At 48.6% G+C, this 19,952-nt stretch overlaps 1 protein-coding gene across 1 annotated transcript in view; it reads right to left on the bottom strand.

The window, feature by feature from the left end:
- Positions 1 to 267: 267 nt before the first annotated feature.
- The window catches only part of TRIM72 (tripartite motif containing 72), a 38,599-nt gene continuing 18,914 nt past the window's right edge, over positions 268 to 19,952 (bottom strand). The window contains 7 exon segments of the mRNA XM_083152380.1: positions 268 to 1,379; positions 2,249 to 2,367; positions 2,562 to 2,584; positions 3,408 to 3,638; positions 10,127 to 10,222; positions 12,764 to 13,160; positions 13,995 to 14,044. Of these exon segments, the coding sequence (XP_083008506.1) occupies positions 811 to 1,379; positions 2,249 to 2,367; positions 2,562 to 2,584; positions 3,408 to 3,638; positions 10,127 to 10,222; positions 12,764 to 13,160; positions 13,995 to 14,044 (1,485 nt within the window). The 3' untranslated portion in view covers positions 268 to 810.

The raw sequence follows: 19,952 nt of genomic DNA, 5'->3' as shown, positions 1-19,952 counted from the left end.
CGATCCCAGGACTTGGGTTTGAAAAATGCTGAATCCTGAGATTCCTGGGATTGGCCTTCCTAATAAAAAAAAATTACCCCCCCCCCCCCCCCCCCAAACTGCCAGCCTCACACATTTACTTAAGTATTAACCTGTTTTCTGCTATAGGAGACCCCTCATAGTGTAACACAGAACCACGGCCAGGTCTCACGCTATGAGGTCTACACCACCGTTAGTCTCTTCTTGTAGGTATAACGTGTACTCTGAAGACCACACAACGAGGTACCGTACTGTGACATATTTTATTGTGAGTTTCTTGGATATGTTTACCACAGAGCACAGTAAGGGTGACTCGGGAACCGTCATACCGGCCAACCGACATAAAGCCTTCTTCTCTGCCAGAAACATTCATTAAAGCAGGCCTCATTCACCGCCTGAGGAAAGTCTCACCTACAATCAGCCTGGACCTGCTTTGTGGACTAGGTGGATACTCGGTGGTTCAGAATAAACCTCTGTTACAAATTCTAGTAGACACCTTTAAAAGAATCACAGGAAACAGCTTGGCGCCATGTACAGTGAGACTGAGTATCTGTGGGGTGCAGGCAGTTATGACGGTATGAAGGGCCAAGCAGAACCTTAAAACTTATCAGTAGGCAATGGCTTTTATCCGAGTATCATAGAGTAATTCTATAGAATGTTTCCTTCCACTTGTGGCTTCAACATTTTCAGCAAATTAAAGGTTAAACGATCTTCATACATTTCATTTCGTACATTCCTTGATGGTTGGTGCACCAACGAAACCTCTTCTGCACCTCAATGCTATGGTGGCAATCACTGGCCAGTGGAAGGCGGCGTGTAGATCTTCAGCGGCTGGGCGTTCTTCCCCTTGTCATGCCAGCAGACATCAAAAAATGGGTAGAGCCGGCCAGAAAACTTCTCATGGAAAGTGTAGAGGAGTTTGACATTGTCCTCATCACCAGAATCAAAAAAGGACACCACGCCATCAGAGAAGCTCAGGTAGATTCCTATCTTCTCGGGGCGCCCATCCACCCGGAGAAGACGGGGCTCCTTCTGCTCCACGTGGGCTTCGTAGACCTTTCCTTCTTTGCAACCTAAGATCCAAAAGCCGTTGGAAGGGGAAGCATGGAGCTTGCCCTTCCGGTTAGCAGTTTCGGAGATGAGGCCCAGGGCCCACCTTGGCTTGTCTTCAACTAGCACCTCCCAGTAGTGTTCACCACCTGTGAAGCTTTCTTTGGTTACTAAGCAGTTGCTCTTGTCAAACCGTGTTGGTTCGTCAGACACCGGCTGCTTTTGGTCAGAGCATTCCACCGATTTTCCATCTGAGGAGATGACCAGGTTTTGCTGGGCTGTCTCAGGGTTAAAGGTGATATTTTCCAGGGCTGGGAAGACATAAATAAGTATGAATACAAATATAACTTCTAAACTAGCCAACCCTACAGCGTTCACACACACCGAAACGTGGTGTTTAATACAAATAGGAATGTTTGTTTTTCAGGTTTGTGTGAATCCTCTTCCAATGTCAATGATGGCTAACCTTGACACTCCAGCTGTTGTTGAACTACACATCCCAGCATGCCCTGCATCAGTTTTTACATGGCCAAATAGTAAAAGTGTATCAAGGCATGCTGGGATGTGTAGTTCAACAGCAGCTGGAGTGTCAAGGTTAGCCATCACTGTCCTAGGTGGTAAACTCAGATGGGACATGTTCAGCAACCTGGCATCCCGACTACCACCGGGAATCCTGACACCAATGAGGAAAGAACAGTATGTGTGGTTTTTTTTGTTATTTAAATTAAGCACTTCCACGCAATCGTCCACATGGATGATAAATGAAGCAAAAGAAATAAAAGAATACTAAATCTGTGTCGACCATTTGACCGTGCCGACCATTTGCCTGTTGACCATAAGCACAGTCAGCCTTTTAGCAACGTTTGTATACTGTAGCATGTTTCTGTCCTATAGTGTTTTGTACTATATGTCGTTGTTTCCTTATTCTGCTCATTGTTTAGGTACGTCGCTAGGCGCTGTGGAACCCTTGTGGCACCATAGAAGTGATTATATTCATACTGTAAACGTGACAGCCCTGCAGTGTGTAAGCTCAGATCCACGCCTACCAAACTGTTTACTTAAAGAAGGCTAAAATCAGATGAGGGCTGTGACTGCCATCTACTGGCCACACCTGGAAACGCGTCAGCTGCACTTCACACTTATTGACAACATGTGCACCCAAAACTTTCCCAGGCCTCACCCGGCAATCAAAGCTGGACATCTTCCTCCCACACCTGGAATTTGAACTCATCAGAGATAATGGGGAGCTGAATATCCAGGCGGCCGGGAAGCGGAGATTCTGATAGAATCTTGTTTAGCCTGTCGGCAAGAACAGTGCAAATTCCGTAAGTCACAAGTATAATAATAATAATAATAATAATAACAACAACAACAATACATGATTTCATTTAGAGATAGGCAAAGTCTGTGTCTAAGCAAGTGCAGCAGAACCACAACTCCCAGCATGCACAGTAACAGAGACACATCAATACAGGTGATAGATAGGTGCTCACCTGGCTGTGACCACGCAGAATTTCTGAAAAGGAAAATAAAAATGGACCCAGTTACAATGATGGATGCAGAGTTCTATCTGTGTATAAGCAGCACAATTACTGTAGGCAGGAGGTCAGGGCCCAAACCAGGCTGGGCCACTGTATTGTATCTTAGTTATGGAGGAACATCGACTAGTTCCTAATGATAGGTTTCACCATGAATACTTGGTCTAACCCATAGTCAGATTAAGAAGGTGGGGGGGGGGGGGGGGGGGGGGGGGGCAGGGCATACTGTAACCTGTAACAAAGTTCCTCAGATGCCTGTGCTGGAACTGATCCCATATTGACAGCCGATACCCTGTAGAAGACACTGGACCTACCGCAACCACCGGGAGAAGGAAAGAGATCGCTAGAGCACCAAGTAGGGCCTGTAAACAGTTCATCATGTCAACACGGTTTGCATGCCGACAGTTTGACCCTGTATACCAGGCATGTCCAACCTGCGGCCCTCCAGCTGTTGTGAAACTACACATCCCAGCATGTCATGCCATAGTTTTAGCATTTCCTTATAGCAAAACTGTGGCAAGGCATGCTGGGATATGTAGCTTTACAACAGCTGGATGGCCGCAGGTTGGACGTGCCTGTTGTAGACATTCTTGTGCCGACTACCGACACGCGAATGTCAATGATCCCATGAAAGAGGCCTGGCGATAAGGCCCTATAGCTATCAGGGATCCCAGTAGATATCGCTGTGGCTCATCCAGGGTAATTACGCTATCACTGTCTATCTAGTTGTACCCAAAATGTATGTGATATAATGTATCTGAGCTATGCCAGGTACCGGCTAAGTTCTCCTTATTCACTTACCCTGAGGAACTCAGTCTGTTCTTGGCCTTCCACATCTTTCAGGACTCCCTCCATCTGGTGGAGCTGCTCTACATAATGGGCCAAGCTCTTCCTCTCGCCCAGCAGGGCAGCGGTGGCATTTTGCTCTGCTTTGTCGGCTTCTCGGGCCAGTGACGTTTCCATGATGTTGAGATAAGAGCGCATGATGTTCATCTGTTCCTTCACACTCGTTTTAAAGCGGGAGACCGTGTCCTGCAATATAGACATGTTCAGTATAGACATGTGGTTGGTGGAGCATACAGTGACCGGGGGATGGGGAGATATTGGTATACAGTGGTTGGTGGAGCATACAGTGACCGGGGGATGGGGAGATATTGGTATACAGTGGTTGGTGGAGCATACAGTGACCGGGGGATGGGGAGATATTGGTATACAGTGGTTGGTGGAGCATACAGTGACTGGGGGATGGGGAGATATTGGTATACAGTGGTTGGTGGAGGGGACAGTGACCGGGGGATGGGGAGATATTGGTATACAGTGGTTGGTGGAGCATACAGTGACCGGGGGATTGGGAGATATTGGTATACAGTGGTTGGTGGAGCATACAGTGACTGGGGGATGGGGAGATATTGGTATACAGTGGTTGGTGGAGCATACAGTGACTGGGGGTTGCGGAGATATTGGTATACAGTGGTTGGTGGAGCATACAGTGACTGGGGGATGGGGAGATATTGGTATACAGTGGTTGGTGGAGCATACAGTGACTGGGGGATGGGGAGATATTGGTATACAGTGGTTGGTGGAGCATACAGTGACCGGGGGATGGGGAGATATTGGTATACAGTGGTTGGTGGAGCATACAGTGACCGGGGGATGGGGAGATATTGGTATACAGTGGTTGGTGGAGCATACAGTGACCGGGAGATGGGAAGATATTGGTATACAGTGGTCGGTGGAGCATACAGTGACCGGGGGATGGGGAAATATTGGTATACAGTGGTTGGTGGAGCATACAGTGACCGGGAGATGGGGAGATATTGGTATACAGTGGTTGGTGGAGTGACCGGGGGATGGGGAGATATTGGTATACAGTGGTTGGTGGAGCATACAGTGACTGGGGGATGGGGAGATATTGGTATACAGTGGTTGGTGGAGCATACAGTGACTGGGGGATGGGGAGATATTGGTATACAGTGGTTGGTGGAGCATACAGTGACTGGGGGATGGGGAGATATTGGTATACAGTGGTTGGTGGAGCATACAGTGACCGGGGGATGGGGAGATATTGGTATACAGTGGTTGGTGGAGCATACAGTGACTGGGGGTTGTGGAGATATTGGTATACAGTGGTTGGTGGAGAAAATAGTGACTGGAGGATGGGAAGATATTGGTATACAGTGGTTGGTGGAGCATACAGTGACTGGGGGATGGGGAGATATTGGTATACAGTGGTTGGTGGAGCATACAGTGACTGGGGGATGGGGAGATATTGGTATACAGTGGTTGGTGGAGCATACAGTGACTGGGGGATGGGGAGATATTGGTATACAGTGGTTGGTGGAGCATACAGTGACTGGGGGATGGGGAGATATTGGTATACAGTGGTTGGTGGAGCATACAGTGACTGGGGGATGGGGAGATATTGGTATACAGTGGTTGGTGGAGCATACAGTGACTGGGGGATGGGGAGATATTGGTATACAGTGGTTGGTGGAGCATACAGTGACTGGGGGATGGGGAGATATTGGTATACAGTGGTTGGTGGAGCATACAGTGACTGGGGGATGGGGAGATATTGGTATACAGTGGTTGGTGGAGCATACAGTGACTGGGGGATGGGGAGATATTGGTATACTGTGGTTGGTGGAGCATACAGTGACTGGGGGATGGGGAGATATTGGTATACAGTGGTTGGTGGAGCATACAGTGACTGGGGGATGGGGATATATTGGTATACAGTGGTTGGTGGAGCATACAGTGACTGGGGGATGGGGAGATATTGGTATACAGTGGTTGGTGGAGCATACAGTGACTGGGGGATGGGGAGATATTGGTATACAGTGGTTGGTGGAGCATACAGTGACTGGGGGATGGGGAGATATTGGTATACTGTGGTTGGTGGAGCATACAGTGACTGGGGGATGGGGAGATATTGGTATACAGTGGTTGGTGGAGCATACAGTGACCGGGGGATGGGGAGATATTGGTATACAGTGGTTGGTGGAGCATACAGTGACCGGGGGATGGGGAGATATTGGTATACAGTGGTTGGTGGAGCATACAGTGACCGGGGGATGGGGAGATATTGGTATACAGTGGTTGGTGGAGCATACAGTGACCGGGGGATGGGGAGATATTGGTATACAGTGGTTGGTGGAGCATACAGTGACTGGGGGATGGGGAGATATTGGTATACAGTGGTTGGTGGAGCATACAGTGACCGGGGGATGGGGAGATATTGGTATACAGTGGTTGGTGGAGCATACAGTGACTGGGGGATGGGGAGATATTGGTATACAGTGGTTGGTGGAGCATACAGTGACTGGGGGATGGGGAGATATTGGTATATAGTGGTTGGTGGAGCATACAGTGACTGGGGGGATGGGGAGATATTGGTATACAGTGGTTGGTGGAGCATACAGTGACTGGGGGACGGGGAGATATTGGTATACAGTGGTTGGTGGAGCATACAGTGACCGGGGGATGGGGAGATATTGGTATACAGTGGATGGTGGAGCATACAGTGACCGGGGGATGGGGAGATATTGGTATACTGTGGTTGGTGGAGCATACAGTGACCGGGGGATGGGGAGATATTGGTATACAGTGGTTGGTGGAGCATACAGTGACCGGGGGATGGGGAGATATTGGTATACAGTGGTTGGTGGAGCATACAGTGACTGGGGGATGGGGAGATATTGGTATACAGTGGTTGGTGGAGCATACAGTGACTGGGGGATGGGGATATATTGGTATACAGTGGTTGGTGGAGCATACAGTGACTAAGGGATGGGAAGATATTGGTATACAGTGGTTGGTGGAGCATACAGTGACTGGGGGATGGGGAGATATTGGTATACAGTGGTTGGTGGAGCATACAGTGACTGGGGGATGGGGATATATTGGTATACAGTGGTTGGTGGAGCATACAGTGACTGGGGGATGGGGAGATATTGGTATACAGTGGTTGGTGGAGCATACAGTGACTGGGGGATGGGGAGATATTGGTATACAGTGGTTGGTGGAGCATACAGTGACTGGGGGATGGGGAGATATTGGTATACAGTGGTTGGTGGAGCATACAGTGACTGGGGGATGGGGAAATATTGGTATAAAGTGGTTGGTGGAGCATACAGTGACTGGGGGATGGGGATATATTGGTATACAGTGGTTGGTGGAGCATACAGTGACTGGGGGATGGGGATATATTGGTATACAGTGGTTGGTGGAGCATACAGTGACTGGGGGATGGGGAGATATTGGTATACAGTGGTTGGTGGAGCATACAGTGACTGGGGGATGGGGAGATATTGGTATACAGTGGTTGGTGGAGCATACAGTGACTGGGGGATGGGGAGATATTGGTATACTGTGGTTGGTGGAGCATACAGTGACTGGGGGATGGGGAGATATTGGTATACAGTGGTTGGTGGAGCATACAGTGACTGGGGGATGGGGAGATATTGGTATACTGTGGTTGGTGGAGCATACAGTGACTGGGGGACGGGGAGATATTGGTATACAGTGGTTGGTGGAGCATACAGTGACTGGGGATGGGGAAATATTGGTATACAGTGGATGGTGGAGCATACAGTGACCGGGGGATGGGGAGATATTGGTATACTGTGGTTGGTGGAGCATACAGTGACCGGGGGATGGGGAGATATTGGTATACAGTGGTTGGTGGAGCATACAGTGACCGGGGGATGGGGAGATATTGGTATACAGTGGTTGGTGGAGCATACAGTGACTGGGGGATGGGGAGATATTGGTATACAGTGGTTGGTGGAGCATACAGTGACTGGGGGATGGGGATATATTGGTATACAGTGGTTGGTGGAGCATACAGTGACTGGGGGATGGGAAGATATTGGTATACAGTGGTTGGTGGAGCATACAGTGACTGGGGGATGGGGATATATTGGTATACAGTGGTTGGTGGAGCATACAGTGACTGGGGGATGGGGATATATTGGTATACAGTGGTTGGTGGAGCATACAGTGACTGGGGGATGGGGAGATATTGGTATACAGTGGTTGGTGGAGCATACAGTGACTGGGGGATGGGGAGATATTGGTATACAGTGGTTGGTGGAGCATACAGTGACTGGGGGATGGGGAAATATTGGTATAAAGTGGTTGGTGGAGCATACAGTGACTGGGGGATGGGGATATATTGGTATACAGTGGTTGGTGGAGCATACAGTGACTGGGGGATGGGGATATATTGGTATACAGTGGTTGGTGGAGCATACAGTGACTGGGGGATGGGGAGATATTGGTATACAGTGGTTGGTGGAGCATACAGTGACTGGGGGATGGGGAGATATTGGTATACAGTGGTTGGTGGAGCATACAGTGACTGGGGGATGGGGAAATATTGGTATACAGTGGTTGGTGGAGCATACAGTGACTGGGGGATGGGGAGATATTGGTATACAGTGGGTTGGTGGAGCATACAGTGACTGGGGGATGGGGAGATATTGGTATACAGTGGTTGGTGGAGCATACAGTGACTAGGGGATGGGGAGATATTGGTATACAGTGGTTGGTGGAGCATACAGTGACTGGGGGATGGGGAAATATTGGTATACAGTGGTTGGTGGAGCATACAGTGACTGGGGGATGAGGAGATATTGGTATACAGTGGTTGGTGGAGCATACAGTGACTGGGGATGGGGAGGTATTGGTATACAGTGGTTGGTGGAGCATACAGTGACTGGGGGATGAGGATATATTGGTATACTGTGGTTGGTGGAGGAAACAATGACTAGGAGGATGGGGAAATAATGCTTTACTGTGGTTGGTGGAGAGACAATGACTGGAGGATGGGGATAGACAGTATTGGTATATTGTGGTTGGTGGAGGGGACAATGGCTGGGGGATGGGGAGATATTGGTATACTGTGGTTGGTGGAGGAGACAATGACTGGGAGGATGGGGATATATTGGTATACTGTGGTTGGCATAGGAGACAATGACTGGAGGATGGGGATATATTGGTATATTGTGTTTGGTGGAGGAGACAATGACTGGGAAGATGGGGAGATATTTGTATACTGGGGTTGGTGGAGAGACAATGACTGGAGGATGGGGATATATTGGTATACTGTGGTTGGTGGAGGGGACAGTGACTGGGAGGATGGGGATATACTAGTATACTGTGGTTGGTGGAGGGGACAATGACTGGGAGGATGGGGATATATTGGTATACTGTGGTTGGTATAGGAGACAATGACTGGAGGATGGGGATATATTGGTATATTGTGTTTGGTGGAGGAGACAATGACTGGGAAGATGGGGAGATATTTGTATACTGTGGTTGGTGGAGAGACAATGACTGGAGGATGGGGATATATTGGTATACTGTGGTTGGTGGAGGGGACAGTGACTGGAGGATGGGGATATATTCGTATACTGTGGTTGGTGGAGGGGACAGTGACTGGAGGATGGGGATATTTTGGTATACTGTGGTTGGTGGAGGGGACAATGACTGGGAGGATGGGGATATATTGGTATATTGTGGTTTGTGAAGGGGACAATGACTGGGAGGATGGGGATATATTGGTATACTGTGGTTGGTATAGGAGACAATGACTGGAGGATGGGGATATATTGGTATATTGTGTTTGGTGGAGGAGACAATGACTGGGAAGATGGGGATATATTCGTATACTGTGGTTGGTGGAGAGACAATGACTGGAGGATGGGGATATATTGGTATACTGTGGTTGGTGGAGGGGACATTGACTGGAGGATGGGGATATATTCGTATACTGTGGTTGGTGGAGGGGACAGTGACTGGAGGATGGGGATATATTCGTATACTGTGGTTGGTGGAGGGGACAGTGACTGGAGGATGGGGATATATTGGTATACTGTGGTTGGTGGAGGGGACAGTGACTGGAGGATGGGGATATATTGGTATATTGTGGTTGGTGGAGGAGACAGTGACTGGAGGATGGGGATATATTGGTATATTGTGGTTGGTGGAGGGGACAGTGACTGGGAGGATGGGAATATATTTGTATACTGTGGTTGGTGGAGGGGACAGTGACTGGAGGATGGAGATATATTGGTATACTGTGGTTGGTGGAGGGGACAGTGACTGGGAGGATGGGGATATACTAGTATACTGTGGTTGGTGGAGGGGACAGTGACTGGGGGATGGGGATATATTGGTATATTGTGGTTGGTGGAGGGGACAGTGACTGGAGGATGGGGATATATTTGTATACTGTGGTTGGTGGAGGGGACAGTGACTGGAGGATGGGGATATATTTGTATACTGTGGTTGGTGGAGGGGACAGTGACTGGAAGATGGGAAGATATTGGTATACTGTAGTTGGTGGAGGGGACAGTGATTGGAGGATGGGGATATATTTGTATACTGTGGTTGGTGGAGGGGACAGTGACTGGAAGATGGGAAGATACTGGTATTCTTTGGTTGGTGGAAGAGACAACGATTGGTCGGACGGGTAGATTTTTCTATAATGAATAGGAAACGGATAAGACACTGACCTGAACCTCAGACACCTGTCTATCCAGAAGAGCAACCGTTTTCTCCTTCCGTAGACGGGCTTCCTGGAGGAGGACTTGCTGCTGCGGAAGTTGCCTCTGCAAGAGAATCATAAGATGGTAACGTTATAGAACCCCTAGAATTTGATACAAATATATTAAGTATTAAACATCACACTGAATTTGGCAAAGCTTGGTAAGTGTAAAAAGATTAAAATAGCTGCGAATGATTTACTCAGCCGGGTCATCATGTCCATAAGAGGAAGGTACGGCAGTGATGGCAGTGGGTTTGCACTGGGTCTTTACACTTCTCTATGACTGCTAAACTGATATTAGTGTTTTTGTGCAACTGCTACATATTTATAAATGTCCCCTTATTGTATACCGTCTCCTAGGTAACAAGTACATTGGAGCATGTTAGATCATGATGTGACGGCAAGTCTAATTCCCCCGTCCCTCGAGCCTACAGATATTACTTTTTACATTTATTGTATTAAAAATAAATTGCAGATTCACTTTTGTAGCCATACTATTGCTATATTAATAAAAAATACGGTACTGTTTACCTAGAACGGTGCCCACGATTTTGAGCTTAGGCCTCGCAAGATAAAAAATCGCGTCGTCGCATCGCATGCGGCCAAAAAAATTGCGTGAGATGCGACCGACGCGATTACCGTGATTTCACATAGGGAACAATGTTAAATGGCCCACAGACCCCAAATAGCCACCCTGAAGTGTGAAATGGCTCCCCCAATTGTTAACGCCACCCCACGATCAACGTCAACCCGAAGCGTTGCGAGCGCAGCGTGCCCGCGAGGGGCGGCGGTACGCGTCCTCCGACCTTTTCATACCCCCACTATCACCGTCGGCGTCGAGCTTGAAGCGTGGCGAGCGCAGCGAGCCCCGCGAGGGGACGCGGATACCTTCACAGATATCCGCGTCCCCTCGCGGGCTTCACAGGTATCCGCGTCCCCTTGTGGGGCTCGGTGGCTCGCTGCGCTCGCCACACTTTCTATTCTCAACTCCACGCCGACGTGGAAAGTGGGGGTATGAAAAGGTTGGAGGACGCGTACCGCCACGCTTCGGGTTGATGTTGATCGTGGGGTGGCGTTAACAATTGGGGGGGCCATTTCACACTTCAGGGTGGCTATTTTAGGTCTGTGGGCCAATAGTAAAGTGATCAGGAATTTTGGGAGCGGAGTACATTGTACCAAGGGGTAGGGGTCACTGTGCAGTATATACTGTATCCTGTGCTTCTATACGCGGAGACTCCTGTTGTTCACGCGAGCATTGGGTTTGCTCTGCTGGAATGAGAGATCGGGGGCTACAATAAGACTCGGATTCGCTGCCAGTAGTAAATAGCTGGTTGTTTTAGCTCAGACAGAACAAACACGTGCTGTGAAAATATCTATATATAACAGGCTACATCCTCTGATCGCCGACCATTGAAAGATGTGGTACGTGCAATAAATGTAATGTGGTGGTCCCTGCGTTACCGTAATTTTGCCATGGCGCTCGGCGGCTGTGATGGCGTTGGGTTATGGGGCTGGGAATATATATGTGATGTGGTGGTCTCTGCGTTACCATAATTCTGCCATGGTGCTCGGCGACTGTGATGGGGTTGGGTTATGGGGCTGGGAATATATATGTGATGTGCTGGTCTCTGCGTTACCTTCATTCTGCCATGGTGCTCGGCGGCTGTGATGGCGTTGGGTTATGGGGCTGGGAATATATATGTGATGTGGTGGTCTCTGCGTTACCATCATTCTGCCATGGAGCTCGGCGGCTGTGATGGCGTTGGGTTATGGGGCTGGGAATATATATGTGATGTGCTGGTCTCTGTATTACCTTCATTCTGCCATGGTGCTCGGTGGCTGTGATGGCGTTGGGTTATGGGGCTGGGAATATATATGTGATGTGCTGGTCTCTGCGTTACCATCATTCTGCCATGGTGCTCGGCGGCTGTGATGGGGTTGGGTTATGGGGCTGGGAATATATATGTGATGTGGTGGTCTCTGCGTTACCTTCATTCTGCCATGGTGCTCGGTGGCTGTGATGGCGTTGGGTTATGGGGCTGGGAATATATATGTGATGTGGTGGTCTCTGCGTTACCATCATTCTGCCATGGAGCTCGGCGGCTGTGATGGCGTTGGGTTATGGGGCTGGGAATATATATGTGATGTGCTGGTCTCTGTATTACCTTCATTCTGCCATGGTGCTCGGTGGCTGTGATGGCGTTGGGTTATGGGGCTGGGAATATATATGTAATGTGGTGGTCTCTGCGTTACCATCATTCTGCCATGGTGCTCGGCGGCTGTGATGGCGTTGGGTTATGGGGCTGGGAATATATATGTAATGTGGTGGTCTCTGCGTTACCATCATTCTGCCATGGTGCTCGGCGGCTGTGATGGCGTTGGGTTATGGGGCTGGGAATATATATGTAATGTGGTGGTCTCTGCATTACCTTCATTCTGCCATGGCGCTCGGCGCCTGTGATGGTGTTGGGTTATGGGGCTGGGAATATATATGTAATGTGGTGGTCTCTGCGTTACCGTAATTTTGCCATGGTGCTTGGCAGCTGTAATGGGGTTGGGTTATGGGGCTGGGAATATATATGTGATGTGGTGGTCTCTGCGTTACCTTCATTCTGCCATGGGCCTCAGTGGCCGTGATGATGTTGTGACCTTTGTGTTTCCCCAGCGAAGCGCACACCCCACAGATCAGCTCCTTGTCCTGCTCACAGAAGACACTCAGGGGATCCAGATGTTCCAGGCAGTGGCCTTTTGGGACTTGCTTGAAGCTTTGGACAAGATGTTCCAGCTGGAGATTAATGTGAAGGGTCTCAGGGCGAGATGGGGCCTGGCAGGTGGGGCAGAGAGTGGACCCATTTTGGTCTTGACCCTTGGGGGCTCCAACCAAGCAGCTTTGGCAGAAGGTGTGCCCGCACTCTGGTGTGACCGGTGATCGGAACAGTTCCAGACAAAGCTGGCAGGTGAGGTCATTCTGCATGCCCTGCATCAGCTGGGGGTTCGCCATGCTGTGGGCAGGAAGGAGGACACAGGGTTAGAAGGCAGCAATCCCTCACACCTCCCCACAAAGTTAAGTAGGGTCATAGGGGGCCATATACAATGGGAAGCCTTCAGGCCAAACATAGGACTAACCCCTATCTCTAGCCTCACACATGCCGGGAGCTCTGCTTTCTGTGGGAATGTTCCTCAGACATATATAATCCGATGACACTCTATTAATATACTTCTTACAACAGGTTATTTCAATTTAAGGGGGTTCTCCTGTAAAATACAATATTTCTCCATCTGTAACCAGGTGGCTCTGCAAAGCATCATCGCAGCACAGCAGAACCCTGGAGAACATTGCTCTGTGTACAGGAGAAGAATTTGGGAGAGACTTGTTCTATGAATAGACTGGAGAAGGCCCTGGCATGCCATGGGGCTTATGTTACAGGAGAGGCCTGATATACACATGAGTACTGATGGAGGGGATAGAGGGAGGGACAGAACTTTTGAATATCCATGGTGGACCTCGCTAATTTTACTTTAACCATTTGTGCTCAGGAAAGTACTGAATATCAGACGTAGACAAAGATCAGCAAAGTATTATTGCCTACAAACATGGCTATCCAGCTGTCAGGCTGACGAGACAGCTGGGCATGTGCCCACCTGCTTTACTGGCAGCTATCTACTCTGAGATTCTCCACAGAGCACATACCGTCATCTATTATTAGTTATAGAATGCATTGCTCTCCCTGTAAAGAACCTAGACAGACCTGTCCTGAGACATGGAGAAAGCTAGAGAGGAGGAGAGACACTGCGCCCGTTGAAGGTCACACAGAGGTTAATGCTGGACCTGTTACCTGCCGGTGGGGTGGAGGTCTCCGTAGGGTAGTGGAAGGAAGGGTAGACTCTGCAGAGGAGGGATGCAATAGACTAATTAATGGAGATACCTGATAGAAATTTTATCAAAGACATATAGTACATTGACTACGCCAAAGGTGGATGCTGATCGGACGTGAGGCACACACTGACCAGTGGAAACAGACACTGACCTAGGGAGGTGGGCAAAGACCAGCAAGGAGAAGACAATGACCAGCAGAAATTCAGACACTGAACTGGGAGATGGACACCGACCAGCAAGGAGAAGACACTGACCAGCAAAAATACAGACACTGAGCTGGGGAGATGGGCAAAGACCAGCAAGGAAAAGACAATGCCCTGGACAGAGAAGACACTGACCAGCAGAAATACAGACACTGACCTGGACAAAGAAGACACTGACCAGCAGAAATACTGACACTGACCTAGACAGAGAAGACACTGACCAGCAGAATAACAGACACTGACCTGGACAGAGAAGACACTGACCAGCAGAAATACAGACACTGACCTGGACAAAGAAGACACTGACCAGCAGAAAAACAGACACTGACCTGGACGGAGAAGACAATGACCAGCAGAAAAACAGACACTGACCTGGACAGAGAAGGCACTGACCAGCAGAAATACTGACACTGACTTGGACAGTGAAGACACTGACCCGGAGAGGTGAACAGCCAGTTCTGAGTGCCCAGGGTAATGTGTCCTAGCCCCCACCACCCACACCCAGTTATTTCTGACTCAGTTATCTGTCCGGGAACAGCTGAGAGGACAGAGCCAGCATGACCAGTATGTCTGAGCTTACCAAACTGTACTATGCCTTTAAACTGGGCACACATTAATTACACAGGTTCTGTGGCTGACTGAAACCAGGTGAAATGCAGGCTTTAATTAAGCCAACCACAGAACCTGTGTATATCATGAGTTCTCTAGTTTAAAGGGTATTACATCTGCTATAGCATCACCTAGGAAGATATGAGAATCCCTGCAAACCAAACAGCTGACAATCAGTTCCCTGAAACCTTTTACAACTGTGGTGTCCCACTCATCCAGGGCTGGAGCTGTCCTTATATGAGTCAGGCTGTACCTAAGGGCTGCTAAGCCTGTGATCCACATACAGTATGCAGCCTACTAACACTGCAGCGCTACAGATACTGCAGCCTACTAACACTGCAGAGCTACTGATACTGCAGCCTACTAACACTGCAGCGCTACTGATACTGCAGCCTACTGATACTGCAGCGCTACTGATACTGCAGCGCTACTGATACTGCAGCGCTACTGATACTGCAGCCTACTAATACTGCAGCGATACAGATACTGCAGCCTACTGATACTGCAGCGCTACTGATACTGCAGCCTACTGATACTGCAGCGCTACTGATACTGCAGCCTACTAACACTGCAGCGCTACTGATACTGCAGCGCTACAGATACTGCAGCCTACTGATACTGCAGCCTACTAACACTGCAGCGCTACTGATACTGCAGCGCTACTGATACTGCAGCCTACTGATACTGAAGCGCTACTGATACTGCAGCGCTACAGATACTGCAGCCTACTAACACTGGAGCGCTACTGATACTGCAGCGCTACAGATACTGCAGCGCTACTGATACTACAGCCTACTAACACTGCAGAACTACTGATACTGCAGCCTACTAATGTTGCAGCGCTACTGAAACTAGAAACTACTAATACTCCAGCGCTACTAACACTGCAGCATAACTAATACTGCAGCCCACTTATACTATAGCGCTACTGATACTGCAGCAGTACTAATACTGCAGCCGACTAAAGGTGTCCACACAACAGAACGATTTTTTGGCCGATTGGCCGATTTCCGTTAAATCGGCCGATATATATGTTTACCGATAATCGGTCGAAAATCGGCCGATATCGGTCCGATGCGCGCTCCCGTGGATCTTTAGCTGAATCTTCTGATCTGCACAAAACGTGCTGCACAAAAGATCAGAAGATTTAACAAAAGATCCATAGGAACGCACGCAGGATCTTAAGAAAAATCTTTGGTAAAGATGTGCGCCTGCCTGAAATCTATTGTCCAGGACGGGCAAAAAAGATTTTAAGGCTAATTTATGCGCACATCTTACGATCGCAGATCTTTCTAGTGTATGGGCACCTTAATACTCCAGCGCTACTGATACTGCAGCGCTACCTATACTGCAGCACTACCGATACTGCTTAATTACCGATTCTGCAGACCACTAATACTACAGTGCTACTGATACTGCAGACAAATAATACTGCAGCCTACTAATACTGCAGCGCTACTGATACTGCAGTGTTACTGATACCGCAGCCCTACTAATACTACATTGCTACTAATACTGCAGTGTTACTGATACTGCAGCCTACTAATACTGCAGCCCTACTAATGTGTCTCAGGCAACCTGTGGACCTATAGTAGGAATACATTCAGCATATTTGACAATGTGACAGTTAGTAATGACTACACTTGTACACCAGCTAGGTGGTATGGGAAATGTGACAGTTATTAATGACTACACCTGTGTACCAGCTAGGAGGTCTGGGAAATGTGACAGTTAGTAATGACTACAGCTGTGCACCAGCTAGGTGGTCTAGGAAATGTGACAGTTAGTAATGACTACACCTGTGCACCAGCTAGGAGGTCTGGGGAATGTGACAGTTAGTAATGACTACACCTGTGCACCAGCTAGGTGGTCTGGGAAATGTGACAGTAATGATTACACTTGTACACCAGCTAGGTGGTCTGGGAAATGTGACAGTTAGTAATGACTGCACCTGTGTACCAGCTAGGAGGTCTGGGAAATGTGACAGTTAGTACTGACTACACCTGTGCACCAGCTAGGAGGTCTGGGGAATGTGACAGTTAGTAATGACTACACCTGTGCACCAGCTAGGAGGTCTGGGGAATGTGACAGTTAGTAATGACTACACCTGTGCACCAGCTAGGAGGTCTGGGAAATGTGACAGTCAGTAATGACTGCACCTGTGCACCAGCTAGGTGGTCTGGCGAATGTGAAAGTTAGGAATGACTGCACCTGTGCACCAGCTAGGTGGTCTAAAGGTGCCCATACACGTTACAATTATTGTATACAATATTGCATCTCATCGCATCTCGGTTTTGCGATGAGATCAGATGAGATCTAGTACAAAAAGTATGTGCTGCACATACTTTTTGTACTAGATCTCATCTTATCTTATCGCAAATCCGAGATGCGATGAGATGCGATATTGTATACAATAATTGTAACGTGTATGGGCACCTTTAGGAATGTGACAGTTAAGCCAGCCATACATCTACAGATCGATTGTCAGATTGGGCTGGTTGGAACAAAAACCTGGTAATGGATGAGAGTAAATGACAGTTGACCATTTGCTTTGAAATGCTGGAAAAATGCCAAAAACTGTCACTCATCCATAACCAGGTTTTTGTTCCAACCAGCCCAATCTGACAATCGATCTGCAGATGTATGGCCACCTTTAGTAATGACTACACCTGTGCACCAGCTAGGTGGTCTGGGGAATGTGACAAATAGTAATGACTACACCTGTGCTCCAGCTAGGTGGTCTGGGAAATGTGACAGTTAGTAATGACTACAGCTGTGCACCAGCTAGGTGATTGGGAAATGGGACAGTTAGTAATAACTGCTCCTGTGCATAAGCTAGCTGGTCTGGGGAATGTGACTGTTAGTAATGACTACAGCTTTGCACCAGCTAGGTGGTCTGGATAATGTGACTGTTAGTAATGACTGCACCTGTGCACCAGCTAAGAGGTCTGAAAAATGTGGCAGTTAGTAATGACTACAGCTGTGCATGTGCTAGGTGGTCTGGGTTATAGGATAGATAGTAATGACTGCACCTGGGCACCAGCTAGGTGGTCTGAGGAATGTGACAGTTAGAAATGACTACAACTGTGCACCAGCTAGGAGGTCTGGGAAATGTGACAGTTAGTAATGACTACAGCTGTGCACCAGCTAGGAGGTCTGGGAAATGTGACATTGAGTAATTACTAAATCTGTGCACCAGCTAGGAGGTCTGGGAAATGTGACAGTTAGTAATGACTATACATGTGCACCAGCTAGGTGGTCTGAGGAATGTTACTGTTAGTATTGACTGCACCTGTGCACCAGCTAGGTGGTCTGGGAAATGTGACTGTTAGTAATTACTGCATCCTGTGCACCAGCTAGGAGGTCTGGGAAATGTGACAGTTATTAATGACTGCACCTGTGCACCAGCTAGGTGGTCTGGGAAATGTGACAGTTAGTATTGACTGCACCTGTGCACCAGCTAGGTGGTCTGGGGAATGTGACTGTTAGTAATTACTGCATCCTGTGCACCAGCTAGGTGGTCTGGGGAATGTGACAGTTAGTAATGATTGCACCTGTGCACCAGCTAGGTGGTCTGGGGAATGTGACAGTTAGGAATGACTACAGCTGTGCACCAGCTAGGTGGTCTGGGGAATGTGACTGTTAGTAATGACTGCACCTGTGCACCAGCTAGGTGGTCTGGGAAATGTGACAGTTAGTAATGACTACACCTGTGCACCAGCTAGGTGGTCTGGGGAATGTGACAGTTAGTAATGATTGCACCTGTGCACCAGCTAGGTGGTCTGGGGAATGTGACAGTTAGGAATGACTACAGCTGTGCACCAGCTAGGTGGTCTGGGGAATGTGACTGTTAGTATTGACTGCACCTGTGCACCAGCTAGGTGGTCTGGGAAATGTGACAGTTAGTAATGACTGCACCTGTGCACCAGCTAGGTGGTCTGGGAAATGTGACAGTTAGTAATGACTGTAGCTGTGCACCAGCTAGGTGATCTGGGAAATGTGTCAGTAATGACTGCAGCTGTAAAACAGCTAGGTGATCTGGGAAATGTGACTTTTAGTAATTACTGCATCCTGTGCACCAGCTAGGGGGTCTGGGAAATATGACTGTTAGTAATGACTGCACCTGTGCACCAGCTAGGAGGTCTGGGGAATGTGTCTGTTAGTAATGACTGCACCTGTGCACCAGCTAGTGTATCTGGGGAATGTGTATGTTAGTAATGACTGCACCTGTGCACCAGCTAGGTGGTCTGGTGAATGTGACTGTTAGTAATGACTGCACCTGTGCACCAGCTAGTGTATCTGGGGAATGTGACTGTTAGTAATGACTGCACCTGTGCACCAGCTAGGTGATCTGGGGAATGTGACAGTTAGTAATGACTGCACCTGTGCACCAGCTAGGTGATCTGGGGAATGTGACTGTTAGTAATGACTGCACCTGTGCACCAGCTAGGTGATCTGGGGAATGTGACTGTTAGTAATGACTGCACCTGTGCACCAGCTAGGTGATCTGGGGAATGTGACTGTTAGTAATGACTGCACCTGTGCACCTGCTAGTGTATCTGGGGAATGTGACTGTTAGTAATGAATGCACCTGTGCACCAGCTAGGAGGTCTGGGGAATGTGTCTGTTAGTAATGACTGCACCTGTGCACCAGCTAGTGTATCTGGGGAATGTGTATGTTAGTAATGACTGCACCTGTGCACCAGCTAGGTGGTCTGGTGAATGTGACTGTTAGTAATGACTGCACCTGTGCACCAGCTAGTGTATCTGGGGAATGTGACTGTTAGTAATGACTGCACCTGTGCACCAGCTAGGTGATCTGGGGAATGTGACTGTTAGTAATGACTGTACCTGTGCACCAGCTAGGTGATCTGGGGAATGTGACAGTTAGTAATGACTACAGATGTGCACCAGCTAGGTGATCTGGGGGATGTGACTGTTAGTAATGACTGCACCTGTGCACCAGCTAGGTGATCTGGGGAATGTGACAGTTAGTAATGACTACAGCTGTGCACCAGCTAGGTGATCTGGGGAATGTGACTGTTAGTAATGACTGCACCTGTGCACCAGCTAGTGTATCTGGGGAATGTGACGAGGACTCCGAA

This window comes from Crinia signifera, chromosome 7 (genome assembly GCF_055691185.1).
Source record: "Crinia signifera chromosome 7, ASM5569118v1, whole genome shotgun sequence".
Taxonomy (NCBI): Eukaryota; Metazoa; Chordata; class Amphibia; order Anura; family Myobatrachidae; genus Crinia; species Crinia signifera.
This window is presented reverse-complemented; position numbering and strand designations above follow the sequence as displayed.